Genomic DNA, 24,618 nt, shown 5'->3' with positions numbered 1-24,618 from the left:
AGTAGTTGAATGTCATCCACATGGCAATGATAGGAGAGACCATGTGAGGACATGACAGAGCCGAGTGACTTGGTGTAAAGAGAAAAGTGGAGAGGGCCTAGAACTGAGCCCTGGGCGACACCAGTAGTGAGAGCACAGGGTGCAGACATAGATCCTCTCCATGCCACCTGGCAGGAGCGATCTGCCAGGTAGGATGCAATCCAGAAGTGTGCAGAGCCTCTGATGGTTCACAGTGTTGAAGGGAGTGGATAGATCTAGGAGGATGAGAACAGAGGAGAGAGAGTCAGCTTTGACAGAGCGGAGAGCCTCTGTGACAAAGAGGAGAGCGGTCTCAGTTGAGTGAGCCGCCTTAAATCTTGACTGTTTAGAGTCAAGAAGATCGTTTTGAGAGAGAAAACAAGAGAGTTGGTCAGAGACAGCTCGCTCAAGTGTTTTGAAAAGAAAAGAAAGAAAGGATACCGGTCTGTAGTTTAACATCAGATGGGTCGAGGGTTGGGTTCTCTTCAAGTCAGCCAGTGGTCAGGGATGAGAAAACTTTAGGAAATTACCTAATGAGACTCTTAAGGGAATGTTTGTTGATAGCTGGGCGGGGTTTGATTTCAAGTAATGCCCACTAATACGGGGTGTTATCTCATAAATGACCTCTCGGACCACTCTGACCGTACACTGGCTGTCCGGCAAATTTATCTGCTGGGCAACACGGACTTTCAACTCCCTCCAAAGATTTTCTATGGGGTTGAGATCTGCAGACTGGCTAGGCCACTCCAGGACCTTGAAATGCTTATTACGAAGCCACTCCTGTTTGGGATCATTGTCATGCTGAAAGACCCAGACACGTTTCATCTTCAATGCCCTTGATGATTTTCACTCAAAATCTCACGATACATGGCCCCATTCGTTCTTTCCTTTACACGGATCAGTCGTCCTGGTCCCTTTGCAGAAAAACAGCCCCAAAGCATGATGTTTCCACCCCCATGTTTCACAGTAGGTATGGTGTTCTTTGGATGCAACTCAGCATTCTTTGTCCTCCAAACACGACGAGTTGAGTTTTTACCAAAAAGTTCTATTTTGTTTTCATCTGACCATATGACATTCTCCCAATCCTCTTCTGGATCATCCAAATGCACTCTAGCAAACTTCAGATGGGCCTGGACATGTACTGGCTTAAGCAGGGGGACACGTCTGGCACTGCAGGATTTGAGTCCCTGGCGGCGTAGTGTGTTACTGATGGTAGGCTTTGTTACTTTGGTCCCAGCTCTCTGCAGGTCATTCACTAGGTCCCCCCGTGTGGTTCTGGGATTTCTGCTCACCGTTCTTGTGATCATTTTGACCCCACAGGGTGAGGTCTTGCGTGGAGCCCAAGATCGAGGGAGATTATCAGTGGTTTTGTATGTCTTCCATTTCCTAATAATTGCTCCCACAGTTGATTTCTTCAAACCAAGCTGCTTACCTATTGCAGATTCAGTCTTCCCAGCCTGGTGCAGGTCTACAATTTTGTTTCTGGTGTCCTTTGACAGCTATTTGGTCTTGGCCATAGTGGAGTTTGGAGTGTGACTGTTTGAGGTTGTGGACAGGTGTCTTTTATACTGATAACAAGTTCAAACAGGTGCCATTAATACAGGTAACGAGTGGAGGACAGAGGAGCCTCTTAAAGAAGAAGTTACAGGTCTGTGAGAGCCAGAAATCTTGCTTGTTTGTAGGTGACCAAATACTTATTTTCCACCATAATTTGCAAATAAATTCCTAAAAAATCCTACAATGTGATTTTCTGGATATTTTTTTCTCAATTTGTCTGTCATAGTTGACGTATACCTATGATGAAAATTACAGGCCTCTCTCATCTTTTTAAGTGGGAGAACTTGCACAAATGGTGGCTGACTAAATACTTTTCCCCCCCACTATATATATATATATATATATATATATATATATTACTTTCACTTACTTAGCTAGTGAATGCAGCTAGCTAGTTTACCATACTCAAACAACTGGTTCAAACAGAGAGGGATGCTAGCTGGCTATGGCTATCCAACACTGGAATTCTTCCAAGTCAAGGTAAGCTTTTGGATGAATTTATTTATTGCCACGGGGCCCACCGATGTAACTACTAAACTGCTTTCTGTACACTGTACTGCATGATTGTCGGGTGGTTTACTAACGCATTAGTTCTAATAGCTACACTTGCCTGATCTGTTACCTATACAAAACTAAAATACATTTGATGGATCACCACTTCATTTTAAGAATGTGAAATGTCAGAATAATAGTAGAGATAATTATTTATTTCAGCTTTTATTTCTTTCATCGCATTCCCAGTGGGTCAGAAGTTTACAAACACTCAATTAAGATTTGGTAGCATTGCCTTTAAATTGTTTAACTTGGGTCAAACGTTTCGGGTAGCCTTCCACAAGCTTCCCACAATAAGTTGGTTGAATTTTGGCCCATTCCTCCTGACATAGCTGGTGTAACTGAGTCAGGTTGGTAGGCCTCCTTGCTCGCACACACTTTTTCAGTTCTGCCCACACATATTCTATAGGGTTGAGGTCAGGGCTTTGTGATGGCCACTCCAATACCTTGAGTTTGTTCTCCTTAAGCCGTTTTGCCACAACTTGGGGTCATTGTCCATTTGGAAGACCCATTTGCGACCAAGCTTTAACTTCCTGACTGATGTCTTGAGATGTTGCTTCAATATATCCACATAATTTTCCTTCCTCATGATGCCATCTATTTTGTGAAGTGCACCAGACCCTCCTGCAGCAAAGCACCCCCACAGCATGATGCTGCCAACCCCTTTTGGATGATTTTATTTATTGCCACGGGGCCCACCGATGTAACTGCTAAACTGCTTGCTGTACACTGTACTGCATGATTGTAGCGGGTTTACTAACGCATTAGATCTAATAGCTACACTTGCCTGATCTGTTACCTATAGAAAACTAAAAAACATTTGATGAGGATAAATGCAAAAAAGACAACAAGACCTACAAGAGTGTCATATTTACAGTACTGAAGGAGATGCCTTGTATAGAGCAATCAGAAAGTATTCAGACCCCTTGACTTTTTCCACATTTTGTTACGTTACACCCTTATTCTAAAATTGATTAAATTGTTAGTTTTTTTCCCTCTTCATCAATCTACACTCAATACCCCATAATGAAAAAAGCAAAAACAGGTTTTTAGACATTTTTGCAAATGTATTATTAAAAATCAAAAAACAAAATATTAAATTTACATAAGTATTCCGATCCTTTACTCAGTACTTTGTTGAAGCACCTGTGGCAGCGATTACAACCTCGAATCATTTTGGGTATGACGCTACATGCTTGGCACAACTGCATTTGGGGAGTTTCTCTCATTCCCATGGGGCGGCGCACAATTGGCCCAGCATCGTCCAGAGTATGGGAGGGAATGGCCGGCAGGGATGTAGCTCAGTTGGTAGAGCATGGTGTTTGCAATGCCAGGGTTGTGGGTTCGATTCCCACGGGGGCCAGAATGAAAAAATAAAAAAATAATAATGTATGCACTCACTAACTGTAAGTCGCTGAGAGCGTCTGCTAAATGACTAAAATGTAAATATAATTCTTATCTGCATATCCTCTCAAGCTCTATCAGGTTGGATGGGGAAAAGTAATGTGGTCTGAATACTTTCCAAATGCGTATAACACATAAATCAAACATACTTTGGAAAAAACATTTCACAGTTTTAATATGTTCAACAAGCTTTAAATATTTAAAAGCGCAACGGTGTCCTTCCCTTTTACTGCACAGATGCATGGAGAATGCATTTACAGTACAGTGCCTTGCAAAAGTATTCACCCCCCTTGACGTTTTTGCTATTTTGTTGCATTACAACCTGTCATTTAAATGGATTTTTATTTGGATTACATGTAATGGACAAATTGGTGAAGTAAAATGAAAAAATTAAGTTGTTTAGAAAAATTCTACAAAATAAATAACGGAAAAGTGGTGCGTGCATACGTATTCACCCCCTTTGCTATGAAGCCCCTAAATAAGATCTGGTGTAACCAATTACCTCCAAAAGTCACATAATTAGTTAAATAAAGTCCACCTGTCTGCAATGTAAGTCTCACATGATCTGTCAAATGATCTCAGTATATTTACACCTGTTCTGAAAGGCCCCAGAGTCTGCAACACCACTAAGCAAGGGGCACCACCAAGCAAGCAGCACCATGAAGACCAAGGAGCTCTCCAAACAGGTCAGGGACAAAGCTGTGGAGAATTACAGATCAGGGTTGGGTTATAAAAAAATATCAGAAACTTTGAACATCCCACGGAGCACCATTAAATCCATTATAAAAAAATTGAAAGAATATGGCACCACAACAAACCTGCCAAGAGAGGGCCGCCCACCAACACTCACATACCAGGCAAGGAGGGCATTAATCAGACAGGCAACAAAGAGACCAAAGATAACCTTGAAGGAGCTGCAAAGCTCCACAGCGGAGATTGGAGTATCTGTCCATAGGACCACTTTAAGCCGTACACTCCACAGAGCTGGGCTTTACGGAAGTGTGGCAAGAAAAAAGCCATTGCTTAAAGAAAAAAATAAGCAAACATGTTTGGTGTTTGCCAAAAGGCATGTGGGAGACTCCCCAAACATATGGAAGAAGGTACTCTGGTCAGATGAGACTAAAATTGAGCTTTTTGGCCATCAAGGAAAACACTATATCTGGTGCAAACCCAACACCTCTCATCACCCCGAGAACACCATCCCCACAGTGAAGCATGGTGGTGGCAGCATCATGCTGTCGGGATGTTTTTCATTGGCAGGGACTGGGAAACTGGTCAGAATTGAAGGAATGATGGATGACGCTAAATACAGGAAAATTCTTGAAGGAAACCTGTTTCAGTCTTCCGTAGATTTGAGACTGGGACGTAGGTTCACCTTCCAGCAGGACAATGACCCTAAGCATACTGCTAAAGCAACACTCGAGTGGTTTAAGGGGAAACATTTAAATGTCTTGGAATGGCTTATTCAAAGCCCAGACCTCAATTCAATTGAGAATCTGTGGTATGACTTAAAGATTGCTGTACACCAGCGGAACCCATCCAACTTGAAGGAGCTGGAGCAGTTTTGCCTTGAAGAATGGGCAAAAATCCCAGTGGCTAGATGTGCCAAACTTATAGAGACATACCCCTAGAGACTTGCAGCTGTAATTGCTGCAAAAGGTGGCTCTACAATGTATTGACTTTGGGGGGGGGGGGGGGGGGGGGGGGGGGGGGGGGGTGAATAGTTATTCACACTCAAGTTTTCGTTTTTTTTTTGTCTTGTTTCTTGTTTGTTTCACAATAGAAAATATTTTGCATCTTCAAAGTGGTAGGCATGTTGTGTAAATCAAATGATACAACCCCCCCAAAAAATCTATTTTAATTCCAGGTTATAAGGCAACAAAATAGGGAAAATGCCAAGGGGGGTGAATACTTTCGCAAGCCACTGTAGTTATGTGCTTTTTCTGTTCAATAAATAGTAGCCTTCAGTGCAAATACTCATCAAATACTCATTACTGCAAACACTCATCACTGCAAATACTCATCACGATTTGGTTCCTTGGAAGTTGAGGGAACGTATGTTTTTGGTTTACCATTGATTCTGGGAATGATGCCATAAGTTTCCTGACCGTTAAAACGGAACGTTTTTAAACGTTCTGAGAACGGAAGTGAAATTTTTGCCTGTTCAGTTAACGTTAAATGGAACGTTAATTTTTAGGTTGCAGGGAGGTTTTACTATGGTTCCCTGAAAGTTTTCCTGGGAGGTTTTTTTAACGTTCTGAGAACGGAAATTATAGGCTATTTGAAGGTGATTAAATAACGTTCTGAGAACATTATCTAAATGTTGTGAATGTTTTGAACAAAATGTAAAGGTTATTTTGAGGATTTTGAATAACTTTCTTAAAACTTTCACTCAATAAGAATTTTAATAACAGTTTGGGTTAACTGTTTTGAACTCCAAGAACAGATAGGACTAGGGTTGCAAAGCTACCGGTAATTTACCAAAGTTACAGAAATCTTCAGTAATTTTGGTAATTAACAGAACATCTATGGTAACTTTGGTAATTTATACTTGAATAACTTTAAAAATCTATATTCATATATAGTATTCATTTTTATATCTGTGTCCATATTGTCCATTAGTTTCTAGTAGATAGACCATATGGTTGAAGAGAAAATAGCCTACTTAATGAAAAAAGCATCTAATCAACAATGGCATTATTTTCAATTACCTCTGCAACTCGTCCAACTGTTGACTTTTTTCACAACTTCCACCAGTTTGACGCAAAAACATTGACATAAAATACATATTGACATAGTAAAATAAATACACCAATGGTATTCACTAAGAGCGATGGTTTATATTTAGGATGATATTTTACAGCTTTCTCATTAATTCTATTTTAAATCATTTTATTTAATTATTTCATATATTTTCCATGTGATAAGGCCAGAGATAATTACAGAGACCTGTGATATGAAGTACCCAACAAGGCCAGTAGATACAGTATATTGTGATAGATTACATAAGATCATTGAAAGATACCAAAATTCTGGTAGTGTACTGGTAAACTTAGAAAGTTTCCAGTAAAGTACCCTCCCTTTGCAACCCTAGATAGGACACAGAAATTAATTTGCAAACACGTTAATTTTTTTATTGTGGCACAGCGTCAGTTAAATTTGGTACCTATGATCTTCTGTTCTCTATCCATGGAATTAGTCACTGTGCCACCAGGAAGGAGCTAGCATGCCATGTTCATTTTAGCCTATTCAAACAGACCCCATTTCAAAGGAAACAAGCATTAATTAAGATCAGGTGTGGCCAATAAGTGGACGAGGCCAACGTACCTGAACACACTTAACAAGATAGAGGATAAAGAGAGTTTTGTTGACGCTTAGATTGAAACATATGTGTTTTTAAATAACATTCTTAGAAAGGTCTTTGAACGTTACTAATGTTCTTGTGGTTTTTATGGAAAGTGTTCTTAACGTTCTGAGAACATGACTGCATAAACCTGCAGAAAACATTATGCTGAAGTACTGAAATTCCCACAGAAGACCGTTGTTTCTTAACATTCTCTGAACTATTTGAGAACATTCCCAATGTCAAACTAATTGGAGAACATTCCTAGAACATTACCAAAATTGTTTGAACTTTTAGGAAACATTCAGATAAAGAAATGAAATACCAAGAATATTATACTTTTTTCTTGTTTCTTAAATGTGCCCAAGAATGTTCCACAGCCAAGCAACTATCCTGCACCATTCCCAGAAAGTTGTAGGAAGGTTGTATGCAAAATAACGATATGACAACCCCGCTGTCACCGAGCTCTAAGAAACATTTTGTTCTCAGAAGGTTATGTGCTAGCTGGGTAAGCAATCAAATGTAAAATGTAGTCTTTCTGAACCAACTGTAAACATTTCATACAAAAATTCCCACAAATGTCAAGAGTTGCAACAAGGCATTCTACTCCTCTTTAAAACAACAACATAGTAAAACATCACAGTGACCCATTAAAATAAAAAATAAACATAGACATCTTCATATGGTGGTTAAAAAAAGGCACAACATAGTGGAGAGGCATCCTCATAGACTCTTTCACTTCTCTGACTCACTCCATCCTTTTGCATTTCTTCCAAACTTGTAAACCAGCCTTCGTCCATCCACGTGTTCCAGGATTTCCCGTTTGTAGTAATATCTGGAATGGTATGGACAGGGAGGTTAATGTAACAGCCAAAATGACTGCCTCCTTAAGATGTGAATCAGGAAATAAACATCAAAACCCCCTAATCCCTTCAGTCTTTACCTCATAGCTCGGCTGAGCTTCTCGTAGGTCATGTTGCTGTTCTTCTTCTTCTTGCCCCACAGCTGAGCCACAGCCTCTGACTTCAGGAAACGGAACACGCCATCTGTCCGGTCCTCCCACTTGAGCAGGCCTGGGTTCCGCTCCGGGTTCAGCAGAATGTCCCTAATGAACTCCCACAGGTGGGTCCTCCGGGGGTCTGAGGAGAAACACATAGGTGGTGGACATTAGAACCATCTACTGCACATCAGTTATAGCATAGGCAAAACGTTCAGCATGTAGCCATCATCCGATTGAGCATTTACATTAAAAGATATGGAACGATAGTATTGAAGATGAGAAATACTACTGACTGTGTTTTTTGACCTGATGAGGGTGACTGTGAGATCTCTTCGTGTCTGAAAGTAAATTAATATGCAGAAATGGTCATTAAGCAGATGCTCACAACAAATAAAAATGAAGACATTCAATATATTTGGGACATGTGGCAATCAAACCCACTAGTGGGTCTAGCATCATAGTAGTCCAACCAACTAATCAAACAGAGCTATAACTCATACAGGATCCACATACAGTACGTGTAAACCCTTGTACCACTATGTCTTACGCGTTCCATCTTAATTCTATGGAACCCAATACTATACAATTACATGGGTGTGGGGAACATATACAGACATTTTAGTAATTTAGCAGATGCTCTTATCCAGAGCAATTAGGGTTAAGTGCCTTGCTCAAGGGCACATCGACAGATTTTTCACCTAGTCGGCTCGGGGATTAGAACAAGCAACCTTTCGGTTACTGGCACAACGCTCTTAACCACTAAGCTACCTGCCACCCCGGATGAATTTGTTAAGTTGTATCCTCAAACATTGTTTGCTCAGTGACATTGTTTAGTGAAGGAGTAAACTCAGCTGGCCCATTCCCAAAATGATCAATCACTGAACGTTCATGGACTTTACTCAATAGCCTTGTATTGCCACTTTGTTTGCTCAATGATATCTTATGTTTCAAATTCACATTGGTCCAGCTATAATTTCTTTGGGGACTAGGCTACTGTAGATCAAAGTCTTCCCTTGGCTTGGGGCTTGTTCCAATGTCTGTGTTCACATAATGTTTTATAGGTTTTCAGTCCTCATCTCTTACCTGGACTTGAGGGAGTGGGAGACGCCACAGGTGCGAGGCATTGAAATGAGGGATCATAAATATCTAAAAAGTAAAGACATGTCAACACATAAAAAATGATGATGTCCGTAAGTTAGTTAAAATGTTGAATTTGTAAGTCTCTACTATCCATTCCAATGTGGTACCTACCTGCAGGATAGATGCTAGGTTCTGAGAATGGACACGGAAAATCTATGAGGAGAGGACATAAAGCTTACATTTACTTAGAGGCATAAAGTAACCACTCAAGAGTTTAGTGAAATCAAGAACTAGGTTTAACTTACTTCATCTTTTAACTACTGTCAAACATGTTGAGACATGCATAGATAGGCCTATGTCATGACTGGATGGGCTTGTATGGGATGACTTTAAGTACATTACTCATGCATCCCAATGTGCATTCGTGCATCCCAATGTTTGTCTAGAACAGGGATCATCAACTAGATTCAGCCGCAGGCCAATCTTTTATAAATATAGAGGACCAGTCCAAAGTTTGGACACACCTACTCATTCAAGGGGTTTTCTTTATTTTTACTATTTTCTACATTGTAGAATAATAGTTAAGGCATCAAAACTATGAAATAACACACATGGAATCATGTAGTAACCAGAAAGTGTTAAATAAATGAAAATATATTTGAGATTCTTCAAATAGCCACCCTTTGCCTTGATGACAGCTTTGCACACTCTTGGCATTCTCTCAACCAGCTTCATGAGGTAGTCACCTGGAATGCATTTCAATTAACAGGTGTGCCTTGTTAAAAGTTAATTTGTTGAATTTCTTTCCTTCTTAATGCATTTGAGCCAATCAGTTGTGTTGTGACAAGGTAAGGGTGATTTACAGAAGATAGCCCTATTTGTTAAAAGACCAAGTCCATATTATGGCAAGAACAGCTCAAATAAGCAAAGAGAAATGACAGTCCATCATTACTTTAAGACATAAAGGTCAGTCAATACGGAAAATTGCTGCAAAGAAACCTCTACTAAAGGACACCAATAAGAAGAATAGAATTGCTTGGGCCAAGGAACACGAGCAACGTACATTAGACCGGTGGAAACCTGTCCTTTGGTCTGATGAGTCCAAATTTGAGATTTTTGGTTCCAACTGCCGTGTCTTTGTGAGACGCAGAGTAGGTGAACGGATGATCTCTGCATGTGTGGTTCCCACCGTGAAGCATGGAGGAGGAGGTGTGATGGTGTGGGGTACTTTGCTGGTGAGACTGTCAGTGATTTATTTAGAATTCAAGGCACACTTAACCAGCATGGCTACCACAGCATTCTGCAGCGATACACCATCCCATCTGGTTTGCGCTTAATGGGACTATCATTTGTTTTTCAACAGGACAATGACCCAAAACACACCTCCAGGCTGTGTAAGGGCTATTTGACCAAGAAGGAGAGTGATGGAGTGCTGCATCAGATGACCTGGCCTCCACAATCACCTGACCTCAACCCAATTGAGATGGTTTGGGATGAGTTGGACCGCAGAGTGAAGGTAAAGCAGCCAACAAGTGCTCAGCATATGTGGGAACTCCTTCAAGACTGTTGGAAAAGCAGTCCAGGTGAAGCTGGTTGAGAGAATGCCAAGAGTGTGCAAAGCTGTCATCAAGGCAAAGGATGGCTACTTTGAAGAATCTAAAACAGAAAATGTATTTTGATTTGTTTACATTTTTTTTGTTACTACATGATTCCATATGTGTTATGTCATAGTTTTGATGTCTTCACTATTATTCTACAATATAGAAAATAGTAAAAATAAAGAAAACCCCTTGAATGAGTAGGTGTGTCCAAACTTTTGACTGGTACTGTATATTTTTGGACTGCAGATTGAACACAAGAAGCCCAAACAGATATAATATTTGTCTAAAACATAATAATTTCAAACCTTGATTACATTTGGGAACATTTTCCTGCGTATGGTGCCGTCTTTAGGATGGGACGTTAAAACGGGTGTCCTGACTCTCTGTGGTCATTCAAAATCCCATGGCGCTTATTGTAAGAGTAGGGGTGTTCACCCCGGTGTTATGTCTAAATTCCCAACCTGGCCACATTCCATCATGGCCACCTAATCATCCTCCTCTTTCCTAATTGGCATACATCAGTCCTCACCTCTCCACCTGATAGTTGGTGTGTGGGGAGAGTTCCGTGCATCACTGAGGTGGGTGCTACACATTGATGGTGGATGAGGGGAGTTTCCCCCTACTACTGTATGTAAAGCGCTTTGAGTAACTCAGTTGGTAGAAAAGTGCTTTATAAATCCAATCAATTGTTATTAATTAAAATTATTTGTATACGATCACATATGTCTATCTATTATGCGTGTGAATACTTGGGAACAGATTTCCAAAATTAAAATAGCTTGGAGCTGATTTCCTGTTGGTTTTACAGTCTTTTATGTCCATCAATGAAAATTCAACAAAACATTATTATAATTTTTTGTATTTCTTTGCTTGGGGCCAAATAAAACCACCTGCAGACCAAATTCAGCAAGAGGGCCGCCAGTTGGGGAACCCTGACCTAGAGTCTCACAGATTCTATAGACTCCCCGTTCTCTACAAGGGTCTGAAACATTGTATATATTCTATAACTTTATGAATTATTCATTTTATAAGCACGCAACAGTGCATTTTGAATAAAGGACGAGTGAAACACAATGTACTACATCCTCTCTGGGTTTGTTTGCTTTGACAGCTCTTACCATCTGGCTCTGATTTGATAACGTCCAGTGGTGAAAACGCCACACCAGGATACTGTCCTGTGTAGGGATGACATGGAGAAACAAGAGGTCATTTAAGGGAATTGTCATTACACTTACATTAACAACACCCTTTTTGTTTAGTCAAACTTGATGATGAAATCTTAAATCCTTGATCCTTCCACCCTACACTGGTTCAACTGTCTGTTCCTGTTTGTTTGTGGTTTTCTAACTGACTCAAATAGTGTTTTAAGGAAATACTACATTTAAACATCTGAAGACCTAATTTATCACTAACAGTATGTTTTTACAATACATAGCCAGACCTGGCCTCCATTCTTTAAACATAAGACACTAACAATAACAGAGGACGTTACAGCCTTGTCCAATGTGTGAACCCACCGCTCCATTTGAGCTCGTTGAGGCTGTGGTAGAGGATAGGCCCCACGGTGCCTGCGGCACGTGTGAAGTCCTGGTAGGTCATGCTGCACAGCTGATGGCCGTCCACGTCAAAGTTCTGGAAGGGGATGCTGGCAGCGTCGATCTGGTGCATGTCCAACATCTGCTGTAGCCACTGCCACACCAGGTACTTTGACCAATACTGAGGCTGAGAGTCCTGGGACCACAGGTGACAGGTGTAACCAGGCATCACTGTGGAAACTGGGTTCAGGGGTGAAGGTAGAGGTTTGGTGCGTTTCGAGTGTGCTGGGGGTGTTGTGAAAAATGTGAACTCTGGCTAGCCCAGGTACTTGTAAATAATTAAACCAGCAGACCAATTTACTAAATGAGCCATTGAGCAACCAAACAAGTCCTCACTGTCTGGGCAGGGGTAGGAGCTCCATGTTGTGGGCAGCTGGCTCTCAATGCTGGCAGTGGAAGGGATGCTCATGATACAGGTGGTATGACGGACCATGGTCCGGAGCTGGGGGAGAAAGACACACACAGTCAGTATGGAGTAAAACCCCAAACAAGGTGATAGCTAGCCTACTGTGTAATCACACACAGTGCACATAGATAGTGTTATTCCCCATAGTGAGTTGAGACTTTTGCAAAATAGATATTTCTAAATGACAACATTGACAGTTGTGAAAGTGCAGAGGGAGTCAGTGTAGGGAGAGCGTGGGTGTCTGTTTACTATACATTCTCCCATTCTTCTATGCAGATCCTCTCAAGATCTGTCGGGTTGGATGGGGAGCATCGCTGCACAGCTATTTTCATGTCTCTCCAGAGATGTTAGATTGGGTTTAAGTCCGGGCTCTGGCTGGGCCATTGAAGGACATTCAGAGACTTGTCCTAAAGCCACTCCTGCATTGTCTTGGCTGTGTGCTTAGAGTTGTTGTCCTGTTGGAAGCTGAACCTTCGCCCAAGTCTGAGGTCCTGAGCGCTCTGGAGCAGGTTTTCCTCAAGGATCTCTCAGTACTTTGCTCCATTCATCTTTCCCTCGATCCTGACTAGTCAGTTGTGGTCCTCTGTAGCTCAGCTGGTAGAGCATGGCGCTTGTAACGCCAAGGTAGTGGGTTCGATCCCCGGGACCACCCATACACAAAAATGTATGCACGCACGACTGTAAGTCGCTTTGGATAAAAGCGTCTGCTAAATGGCATATTATTATTATAGTCTCCCAGTCCCTGCCGCTGAAAAACATCCCCACAGGATGATGCTGCAACCACCACGCTTCACTGTAGGGATGGTGACAGGTTTCCTCCAGACATGACGCTTGGCATTCAGGCCAAAGAGTTCAATCTTGGTTTCATCAGACAAGAGATTTTTTGCAAAACACCAAGCGGGCTGTCATGTGCCTTTTTCTGAGGAGTGGCTTCCGTCTGGCCATTCCACCTCCTGATTGGTGGAGTACTGCAGAGATGGTTGTCCTTCTGGAAGGTTCTCCCATCTCCACAGAGGAACTCTGGAGCTCTGTCAGAGTGACCATCGGGTTCTTGGTCACCTCCCTCACCAAGGCCCTTCTGCCTTGATTGCTTAGTTTGGCCAGGTGGCCAGCTTTAGGAAGAGTATTGGTGGTTCCAAACTACTTCCATTTAAGAATAATGGAGGCCACTGTGTTCTTGGGGACCTTCAATGCTACGGACATTTTTTGGTACACTTCCCCAGATCTGTGCCTCGACACAACCCTGTCTTGGAGCTCTACGGACAATTCCTTCGACCTCATGGCTTGGTTTTTGCTCTGACATGCACTGTCAAGTGTGGGACCTTATATAGACAGGTGTGTGCCTTTCCAAATCATGTCCAATCAATTGAATTTACCACAGGTGGACTCCAATCAAGTTGTAGAAACATCTCAAGGATGATCAATGGAAACAGGATGCACCTGAGCTCAATTTCGAGTCTCATTGCAAAGGGTCTGAATACTTATGTAAATAAGGTATTTCTGTTTTGTATTATTTACTTTAATAAATGTGTAAAAAATTATAAAAATCTGTTTTCGCTTTGTCATTAGGGGGTATTGTGTGTAGATTGATGAGGTATAAAAACATTTTTTTTGAATAAGGCTGTAACATAACAAATGTGGAAAAGTCAAGGGGTGTGAATACTTTCCGAATGCACTGTATACCTATTTGTTCTGCTGATGGTTGAATGAAATGGGTTAATCACACTTAATGATGTGATACTCCTGGATATCTCGACAGTTAAGCGCAGAAACGCCTGCAGGTCATTTATGATTGACAAACCAGATAAAACGTATTTCAGATTGACATAAGAAAATCCACTGGAGCTGATATGCTTGATCCATTTTTGCTGCAGCTCTCTGCCCCCTTGATTGCTAAATCATTAACACATATTTTTTACCTGACGATTATATCTGGTACTCTCCCCAAGGTTTGGAAGGCAGCCCATGTACTCCCCCTTCACAAAGGTGGGGACCCTTGTGACCTAAATAATTATCGGCCTATTTCTAAACTTTCTTGCCTAAATAAAATATTAGAATCCTTGATTAATTCTCAGCTAAGATCTTTCTTATCTTTGAAATGTATTCTAAATGTACACTACATGACCAAATGTATGTGGACACCTGCTCGTTGAACATCTAATTCCAAAACCATGGGCATTCATTTGGAGTTGGTCCCCCCTTTACTGCTATAACGGCCTCCACTCTTCTGAGAAGGTTTTCCACTAGATGTTGGAACATTGCTGCGGGGACTTGCTTCCATTCAGACACAAGCGCATTAGTGAGGTCGGGCACTGATGTTGGGCGATTAGGCCTGGCTCGCAGTCGCCGCTCCAATTCCACACCGATCTCGACAAACCATTTCTGTATGGACCTCACTTTGTGCATGGTGGCATTGTCATGCTGAAACAGGAAAGGGCCTTCCCCAAACTGTTGCCACGAAGTTGGAAGCACAGAATCGTCTATAATGTCATTGTATGCTGTAGCATTAAGATTTCCCTTTACTGGAACTAAGAGGCCTAGCCCGAACCATGAAAAACAGCCCCAGATCATTATTTGTCCTCAACCAAACTTTACAGTTGGCACTATGCATTGAGGCAGGTAGCAGTCTCCTGGCTTCCGCCAAACCCAGATTTGAAGCTTGATTCATCTCTCCAGAGAACACGTTTCCATTGCTCCAGAGTCCAATGGCGGCGAGCTTTTAACCACTTCAGCCGACGCTTGGCATTGCACACGGTGATCTTAGGCTTCTGTGTGGCTGCTCAGCCATGGAAACCCATTTCATGAAGCTCCCGACAAACAGTTATTGTGCTGACGTTGCTTCCAGAGGCAGTTTGGAACTCGGTAGTGAGTGTTGGAACTGAGGACAGATGGTTTTTACGCGCTACGTGCTTCAGCACTCTGTGATCCCGTTCTTTGAGCTTGCACTTCGCGGCTGAGCCATTGTTGCTCTTCAGTAAGGCCATTCTACTGCCAATGTTTGAGCATGGAGATTGCATGGCTGGTCAGCAACGAGTGTGTCTGAAATAGCCGAATCCACTAATTTGAAGGGGTGTCCACATACTTTTTTATATACAGTATAGTGTACATCATTCATGTTTTAGACCAGGTCATAACACTATCTCTGCTTCATCCCTACGTATAAAAAACTGTATGGATAAAAAGCAACATTGTAATGCCCTCTTCATTGACCTGTCAAAGGCTTTCGATACTGTTGATCACTCACTGCTAATTCAGAGGCTTTGCTCAATTTACCTATACCAGGCTGCATGTAACTGGTTTAAAAATTACTTCACAGATAGAACAATGTATATCTACTGATGGTGTTAAATCAGGTTTCCTGGATATTACAAAAGGTGTCCCGCAGGGGTCGATTCTGGGTCCTGTTTATTTTACTGTTAACATTAATACAACTTGTATGTAAAAAAAATGTGACCTGCACTTGTATGCAGATGATGCTGTTGTGTATGCTATTGCCCCCACGGTTGACCAGGCTCTATCTATACTACAGTCTGCCTTCATTGTGTTACAGAAAAGCTTTACTGACCTGAAATTTGTACTGAATGCAGGGAAAACTAAATATATGTTGTTCTCTAGAGCACATAAAAATAAGTCTGATGATTTATGCATGTGCACTTTGGATGTTGTCCATATTGATCGTGTCCTGGCTTACAAATATCTGGGCATCTGGATAGATGAAAAGCTGTCTTTTAAAAAGCATATTGATGAGTTAGTTAAGAAGCTGACAATAAAAATGGGCTTCTTAAATAGAAATAGGTCCTGCCTCTAGCTAAGTAGTAGAAAGCAGATTATTCAGTCGATGCTCCAATCGGTCCTAGACTATGGAGACATAATCTATATCAGCCTTTCTTAAAGTATGGGTTGCAACCCAAAGTGGGTTGCGGACCTGTTAATGGTGAGTCGCGACGTGTCAAAGTCAATGTAGAATTATTTCATTAATTACTGGAATTGATTTGGCCAAGTGCATCTGCGCTCTCTGCTTAGCAGCGGTCTCTGCTCAGTATGGCAGCTGTGCAAGTGGGAGAGGGAGATGCCCGTGTGCTTCACCGTTTAGCAGATATTTTTTTCTGCAGTTTTCTTGAAGATCATTCCGCGTCACACACGACGCAGTGCTGTCGTTCAGCAGCAGATGATGCGCTGTCAGCCACTGACTTGTCATTCCCATTCGCCATCACTCATCGCTGTCATCAAATGGACTCATGCTAGCCACAAGTTCTGACTGAGCTCAATTGTCATGAAATGCAAATACAGCGATGAGTTTCTCTCTCTTTCATACAAACTTTGAGAAATAACAAGGAGCGCCCACAATGTGTTTTGTGCGGGGGAAGTGCTTAGTAATGAGTCTCTCAAAATGAACAAATCAATAAAACGACATGTCCTGAGCAAATATCCACAACATAATGGTAAAACCAGGGATTTCATTCAGAACAGGGCATAATGCTTCAGGAAACAGTGCTTTGACAGTGGAAAAGTAAGTCAGCTAGCAAGGCTTTGTTGTAATTTTATAACAGGTGAAGATAAGCAGAAATAAGTAAGTACTAACTCTCATAGTAGTAGATTTCTCTTTCAAACAATCCCCTGGCCTTGTACACAGCTAATTAATAGCTAACATTAGCCAAAGCAAGCTAGATAGCTACTTATAGTGCAACCCTTTGTAACAGTACAGATGAAGATGAAAAATGATCAGGCCTCCTATACATCTTACTGTAGAAATTATTGTTGATAACTAGTCTAGGTTGGAACTGTTGCTGTTAAAATACAAGTAATACTTTTTATTCTGAACTGGAATAAACTGATTTAAGCAAGATGCTTTTTGAGACAAACACACTCTGGGTTGCTCATCTACAGTAGGAAGCCGTCTCCTGCCTGACTGAGAAAGCAGTAAATGTTCTGATCCAGTTTTGCACCACATACCTATGCAAGTCAGGGTTCTCAACTCTGACATACTTAAAAAACAAGTACAGAAACAGTCTCAATGCAGAGCATGACCTCAGTGTTGCACTGTCAAAGTCTGAGCCCAGAATAGACATGCTTGTTGAAAACTTCAACCAGCCACAAACCTCTCATTAGGACTGTGTGTGTGTGTGTCTGTGTGATGTGATCAATCAGTTTATTTCAGTTCAGATTAAAATATATGTATTGTATTTTAACAGTAACAGTTCCAACCTAGACAATAACTTCTACATTAAGATGTACAGTAGGCCTGATCATTTTTCATCTGTACTGTTAATAGGGTTACACTATCAAAAAGCCTGTTTGTGTGTTATGTTAATCATCTGTGTGATGTGATCAATCAGTTTATTCCAGTTCAGAATGAAAATGATTTATTGTATTTTAACAGCAACAGTGTTTTTAATGGGGGAAAATAAACATGAATAGATATTTATATGGATATTTAATCTCATTGTTATTTGTTCTGGTCTATATTGCATTTGTTTTAGGCATAAAGGAAATTAAATGTACCAATATTTACGTATAGTTGCATATTTTCCTAAGCTTGGGTCCCAGGAAAACACCACATTTCTAATTTGGGTCCCAGGCTGAAAAAGTTTAAGAACCCCTGATCTATATGAATGCAGCTGCCACTTCATTAAAGCCGTTAGATGCAGTTTATCAAAGCGCACCGCACTTTATTACGGGCAACAATTTTAGTACTCATCACTGCATTCTCTACCAGAAAGTTGGTTGGCCCTCTTTGATGTCACGTAGGTTGATACATTGCTATGTTTTCATTCATAATAGGCATCATATCAACTTTGACTGTAAAGACATGTTCAAAGTTGACAAACAAGTTAATGAAGGTCTAAAGAATTGATAAAGAAGTGACATTGTAAAAGTAAATACAACATAAATATCATCAGTGAATAGTCCTTTGAATATTTATGGAAAGACATTAGTGCTACAGTACAGTATGTGGACCATGGTATACTCTTCTCCGTATCACTCCCATGACTGCCTGTGAAGTGTTGGCCATCATGGGTCAACAACATGGATACGTTAATTGAACTGTTGTTGAGAAAACCCTTCACCACAACCATATTTGCATTCAATATGTAAATATATACTGAACAGTGGGTGGGCCTATGCCCTCCCAGGCCCAACCATGGCTGCGCCCCTGCCCAGTCATGTGAAATCCATAGATTAGGGCCTAATGAATCTATTTCCTTATATGAACTGTAACTCAGTAAAATCTTTGAAACTGTTGCATGTTGCGTTCATATTTTTGTTCAGTATACATTCTTAAAGTTGGAGGTCGGCACTGAGGCCTGTGACAAGAATATAAGAGAAAGGTGGAGCGGCTGCACCACAGTACTTGCAATGACTTTGTCACATCTTTTAGTGTTTGTCTAGTCTAGGGGTTCCCAAACTTTTTTGTATCTCGACTGTCACGATCGTCTACGAAATGAGTGGACCAAGGCGCAGCGTGCGATACGAACATGACTTTAATTGGTAAAGTACACGAAACAAAACAAAACACGATCGTAAAGTCCACAGTGACAACGACTGACAAGGAACAAAAACCCACAACACTAAGGTGAACACTGACAGTTTAAATATGGCTCCCAATCAGAGATAACGAGCCGACAGCTGACACTCGTTACCACTGATTGGGAGTCACACGACCAAACAAGGAAACACAACCAAATACAACACAACCAATACCAAACACAACCAAATGAACACACCCTGGCTCAAAATACACAGTCCCGGAGCCAGAGCGTGACAGTACCCCCCCCTAAAGGCGCGGACTCCGACCGCGCCTACACCCCAAATAGGAAAGGGCTGGGTGGGTATTGCTCCTCGGAGGCGGCTCCGGCTCCGGGCTTGACCACCACCCTACTACAATCCCCCCGCAGTGCCCCCAGTCCGATCTGACCCAGTTAGCTGGATCAGGACTGCCGACGCGCACCCCTGGCTTGGCGCGTGAGGCAGGAATGGACCGGACCTGGCAGACGATACGCACCCTTTGCATGGTGCGTGGAGCCGGAACAGGCCTTACCAGGCTGAAGACTCGCATCCCTGGCTTGGTGCGAGTAGCAGGAATGGGCTGAATCCGGCTGACGACTCGCACCCTTGGCTTGGTGCGAGTAGCAGGAATGGGCTGAATCCGGCTGACGACTCGCACCCTTGGCTTGGTGCGAGTAGCAGGAATGGGCTGAATCCGGCTGACGACTCGCACCCTTGACTTGGTGCGAGTGGCAGGAACAGGCAGAATCCGGCTGACGACTCGCACCCTTGGCTTGGTGCGAGTAGCAGGAACGGGCTGGACCAGGCTGGCGACTCGCACCCCTGGTTTGGTGCGAGTGGCAGGAACAGGCCGGACAGGGCTGACGAAACGCACCATAGACTTGGTGCGGAGAGCAGGCACGGGCCGGACAGGGCTGGCGACGCGCACCACTGACCTGGTGCGGGGAGCTTGGATGGGCCGGACAGGGCTGACGAAACGCACCATAGACTTGGTGCGGAGAGCAGGCACGGGTCTGACAGGGCTGGCGACGCGCACCACAGACTTGGCGCGGAGAGCAGGAACGGGCCGGACAGGGCTGACGACGCACACCACTGGCTTGGTGCGGGGAGCTTGGATGGGCCGGACTGTACTGGGGACACACACCACTGGCCCTACACCGGGATCTGGAACGGGCCGGACCGGACTGACAACACACGCCAGTACCTCTCGCCGTGCCTCTACTTCCTCCATCCCCTCTTCGACCAGTGGCCCCCGTAACCCGACGGCCTCCTCCGGCAACCCACTGGACCGCTCTATAGCGGCCTCCTGCTGGTCCGACGTCGTGAGCCCCCCCCTAAAAATTTTCTGGGGTTCTCTCCTCTTCGTGGACCAGGCCTCCATCGTTCTCGCCAGACTATCACCCCACTGCTCCAAAGTCCAACCTCTCTCCTCTTCTCTTGGCTTGGCCCAGTCGAGACTCCTACTCAACTGCTCCCAAGTCCATCCTCTCTCTTCTTCATGCTGCTTGATCTGGTTAAGGTGGGTTTTTCTGTCACGATCGTCTAATGAGGGAGACCAAAGCGCAGCGCGTTGAGCGAACATGACTTTATTAAATTAAAGTACTCACTACAAAAAAACAACAAACAATGACGAATCGTGAAGTCCTCAGTTACAATGACTGACAAGGAACAAAAACCCACAACCCCAAGGTGAACAATGACAGTTTAAATATGGCTCCCAATCAGAGATAACGAGCCGACAGCTGACACTCGTTACCACTGATTGGGAGTCACTGGACCAAACAATGAAACAACCAATAACAACCCAACTAATCCCCAAACACAACAAAAATTAACACACCCTGGCTCAATAATACAAAGTCCCGGAGCCAGAGCGTGACATCGACCCAGCAATTGAGGTGTCTTTTGAGTCGTGAACCACCATAAGGTTTGAGCGGTGAAAAAAACATACAATGACCAAGGAATAAGCAAAAAATGTATTCATTATCAATTATACCGTCTTCCTCAATCCTAAACAAAACCACTTGAGTCGAAAGATTTTCACTAGAGGTATGTGGCCTTTGGCAGTTTAGGCCAAGTGTTGGGTTCAGATCTAGATCCTATTGACATATTGCCATGCCTTGCCACATGTACGCTTTGTGTTACCATCAGTGCAGTCTACTGTCTGTTTGCCTACTGTCTAGTCTGAGCAGCCTGAAGACTTTACATGGAAGTAGACTGTAGGCATTGTATTCCCGACTGTTTAGTTAACATGTCCCTATCATCAGGTAGTAGTTTCTATTTTCTACAATCTCCTGGACGGTTGAAGGTTAACTTGTTAATGATACATGGTCAGGGTTGAGTCATAAAGTTCCATGTTAGCTAGAAAAAGCTTTTGGGAAACTCACCTCTGATCAATATTCACTACCGGTGCATGTCACCAAACAAACTGACTAATAACATAAATACATAAAACCATGAGGAAAGGTTTACAGATGAAGGAAGTAAACAGACAATAGAATGATCACTGATCAATGTCACTTCAGGTAAGCAGTAAGCAAGTGCAGGCAGGTCACTCTTTCCTGGTTCTGAAGTTTCTGAGGATTCCCTCTGTGGAGTTTTATATCAACTGATGCAAGTTACAACCAATGCTAGGTGATTACTGTACAGTAGGTTGTAATCAGGTACAGCCATTCAACCTGAACAAATCAGCAGTAGTGTGAAAAAGTACCCAACTGTCATATTTGAGTAAAAGTAAAGATACCTTAATAGAAAATGACTAAAGTTAAAGTGAAAGTCATCCAGTAAAATATTACTTGAGTAAAAGTCTAAAAGTATTTGGTTTTATATATACTTTAGTTTCAAAGTACATGTAATTGCAAAAATATACTTCAGTATCAAAAGTAAAAGTATAAATACATTCAAAATCCTTATATGAAGCAAACCAGACGCCACATTTTTAACACTCAGACATCATTTACAAATGTAGCATTTGTGTTTAGTGAGTCTGCCAGATCAGAAACAGTAGAGATGACCAGTGATGTTCTCTTGAAAGTGTGTGAATTGTGAATTGGACAATTTTCTTGTCCTGCTAAGCATAAAAAATGTAATGAATACTTTTTTTTTTTACATTATTTTCTTGAGGAATGTAGTGAAGGAAAAGTTGTAAAAAAATATAAATAGTAAAGAAAAGTACAGATCTCCCCCCAAAACGACTTAAGTAGTACTTTAAAGTATTTTTACTTAAGTACTTTACACAACAGCAAAACACTAGTTTGACATTCATGCATGTAATCAGTCACAGATCATCCCTATGAGCTCATGTATAAGTAATGGCCAGTGTCAAACATGACATTGACGCCTACAAACAGTGCTGAAACAGATTCAAATAGCATTGCTTCATAACATTTTCCAAGAGTGTGCTGGAATAGAACCAATATAACATTATGGATAATAATTTGAAAACATGAATAATATATGCTGCACATTTTAGAAGGTTGTTTTGACATTGAGGTTCAGAAAACCCTTTTTTTCATATTTATGTGGTATGAAAAGAGCTTACCAGCATTTTTTTGTACTTCTCTTTAAGGGGCAGTTTGTATCTCAAAGCAAAACAGAGCCCATGAGAAGTACATTTGCCCATGAATTCAAATGTAAGACGCACAATTAATTAAAATCAGTCATCTTCTTTAACACTGTATGAACAGTTCCGTAAAAGTTTTATGCTTGAAGAAGTTGAAGAAGCATTGCAGGCAATCAAAGCTTGACACAGTTGGACAAATTAATCCAAACAAACACAATCTAGTTTGAAAGACACTTAAAGTAATGCCTACATAGCTTTGTTACAGTTAAAATACCTACTGTATGCTTAGTCAAAACACCCATTCACTCCTATGCTCAGCCATTTGACATTAGATTGATTTCACTACATTCAGTCATTATAACAGCAACTAACAACAGGAAAAACAATGCTTAACATGGTTTCCTACCAGAGCTATGGAATGAGGTCCGACCAGGCCGTGTGTAATAGGTGTGTTGTCTCTCTCTCGCTCTCTCTCTCTCTCTCTTCGCTCAGATGACTTGAGGTGGGTAGCTAGCTGTGCTTCTATACACAGGTAAGTCTAGTGTTGTTGTCAGTGCTAGCAGCTGTGCTCTTCCGCCTCCAAAAACTGTTGAAAAAAGTGCTTGCCCACACACACCAAGATGCTGCTCCAGCAGTGGGTATTTTATGCTGTCAGCTTCCTTGTCCTATCCTTATCTCTCCCCAATTGGTTACCAGGGTAGGTTCAGGCCAGTTAGTAATTTGGATACGGTGACGGAGTGAATAACAACACACACCTGACATAGCTTTCACTTTCACTCTGCTCTCTCTCTCTCTCTCTCTCTCTCTCTCTCTCTCTCTCTCTCTCAATTCAAATTCAAATTAAGAGGCTTTATTGGCATGAGAAACATATGTTTACATTGCCAAAGCAAGTGCAATAGATGATAAACAAAAGTGAATTAAACATTACACTCACAAAAGTTCAAAAATAATGAAGACTATAATGAAATAATAATGTGGGTCTGTGTAATCTGAGGTTAATATGTGTCTCTAATATGGTCACACATTTGGCAGGAAGTTAGGAAATGCAGCTCAGTTTCCACCTCAGTTTGTGGGCAGTGTGCACATAGCATGTCTTCTCTTGAGAGCCAGGTCTGCCTACGGTGGCCTTTCTCAACAGTAAGGCTATGCTCAGTGAGTCTGTACATAGTCAAAGTTTTCCTTGATTTTGGGTCAGTCACAGGGGTCAGGTATTCTGCCACTGTGTACTCTCTGTTTAGGACAACTGGCAAGTGTCTTCACTGACATTTTCAACATGTCCCATGACTGAGTCTGTAATACCAACATGTTTCAAGCAGACCACCAGAGTCCCCGTGCCCAAGGACACTAAGATAACCTGCCTAAATGACTACCGACCCGTAGCACTGACGTGTGTAGACATGAAGTGCTTTGAAAGGCTGGTCATGGCTTACATAAACACCATTATCCCAGAAACCCTAGACCCACTCCAATTTGCATACCGCCCCAACAGATCCACAGATGATGCAATCTCTATTGCACTCCACACTGCCCTTTCCCACCTGGACAAGAGGAACACCTACGTGAGAATGCTATTCATTGGCTACAGCTCAGCATTCAACACCATAGTGCCCTCAAAGCTCATCACTAAGCTAAGGATCCTGGGACTAAACACCTACCTCTGCAACTGGATCCTGGACTTCCTGACGGGCCACCCCCAGGTGGTAACAACACATCTGCCACACTGATCCTCAACACAGGGGCCCCTCAGGGGTCCGTGCTCAGTCCCCTCCTTTACTCCCTGTTCACCCATGACTGCATGGCCAGACGACACAAGTTTGCCGACGACACAACAGTGGTAGTCCTGATCACCGACAACGATGAGACAGCCTATAGGGAGGAGGTCAGAGACCTGGCCGTGTGGTGCCAGGATAACAACCTCTCATTCAACGTGACCAAGACAAACGAGATGATTGTGGACTACAGGAAAAAAAAGAGGACTGAGCACGCCCCCATT

At 42.3% G+C, this 24,618-nt stretch overlaps 1 protein-coding gene across 1 annotated transcript; it reads right to left on the bottom strand.

Moving 5' to 3' along the window:
* Positions 1–7,568: 7,568 nt before the first annotated feature.
* Positions 7,569–23,085, bottom strand: LOC311137408 (ETS homologous factor-like). The gene is made up of 9 exons (XM_084171880.1): positions 23,032–23,085; positions 12,487–12,592; positions 12,073–12,330; positions 11,674–11,730; positions 9,126–9,146; positions 8,958–9,020; positions 8,168–8,212; positions 7,818–8,013; positions 7,569–7,709 (listed from the first exon to the last, which is right to left on the bottom strand). Exons 2-9 carry the CDS (start codon positions 12,581–12,583, stop codon positions 7,610–7,612), a joined length of 837 nt encoding a protein of 278 aa, XP_084028006.1. The 5' UTR covers positions 12,584–12,592; positions 23,032–23,085; the 3' UTR covers positions 7,569–7,609.
* Positions 23,086–24,618: the final 1,533 nt, after the last annotated feature.

The sequence above is a fragment of the Coregonus lavaretus genome (genome assembly GCF_964263955.1).
Source record: "Coregonus lavaretus genome assembly, chromosome: 11".
In the NCBI taxonomy this organism is placed as follows: Eukaryota; Metazoa; Chordata; class Actinopteri; order Salmoniformes; family Salmonidae; genus Coregonus; species Coregonus lavaretus.
Note: the sequence above shows the minus strand (reverse complement) of the source record. Positions and strands in the feature narration are given on the sequence as shown.

Excerpts from the sequence above, each read along its gene's own strand:
- LOC311137408 (XM_084171880.1), bottom strand. The coding sequence starts at position 12,583 with ATGGTCCGTCATACCACCTGTATCATGAGCATCCCTTCCACTGCCAGC. Across the intron at positions 12,331-12,486 it reads CTCCTACCCCTGCCCAGACA|TTTCCACAGTGATGCCTGGT; the intron begins GTGAGGACTTGT and ends CCCTGAACCCAG. Across the intron at positions 9,021-9,125 it reads ACCTAGCATCTATCCTGCAG|ATATTTATGATCCCTCATTT; the intron begins GTAGGTACCACA and ends TTTACTTTTTAG.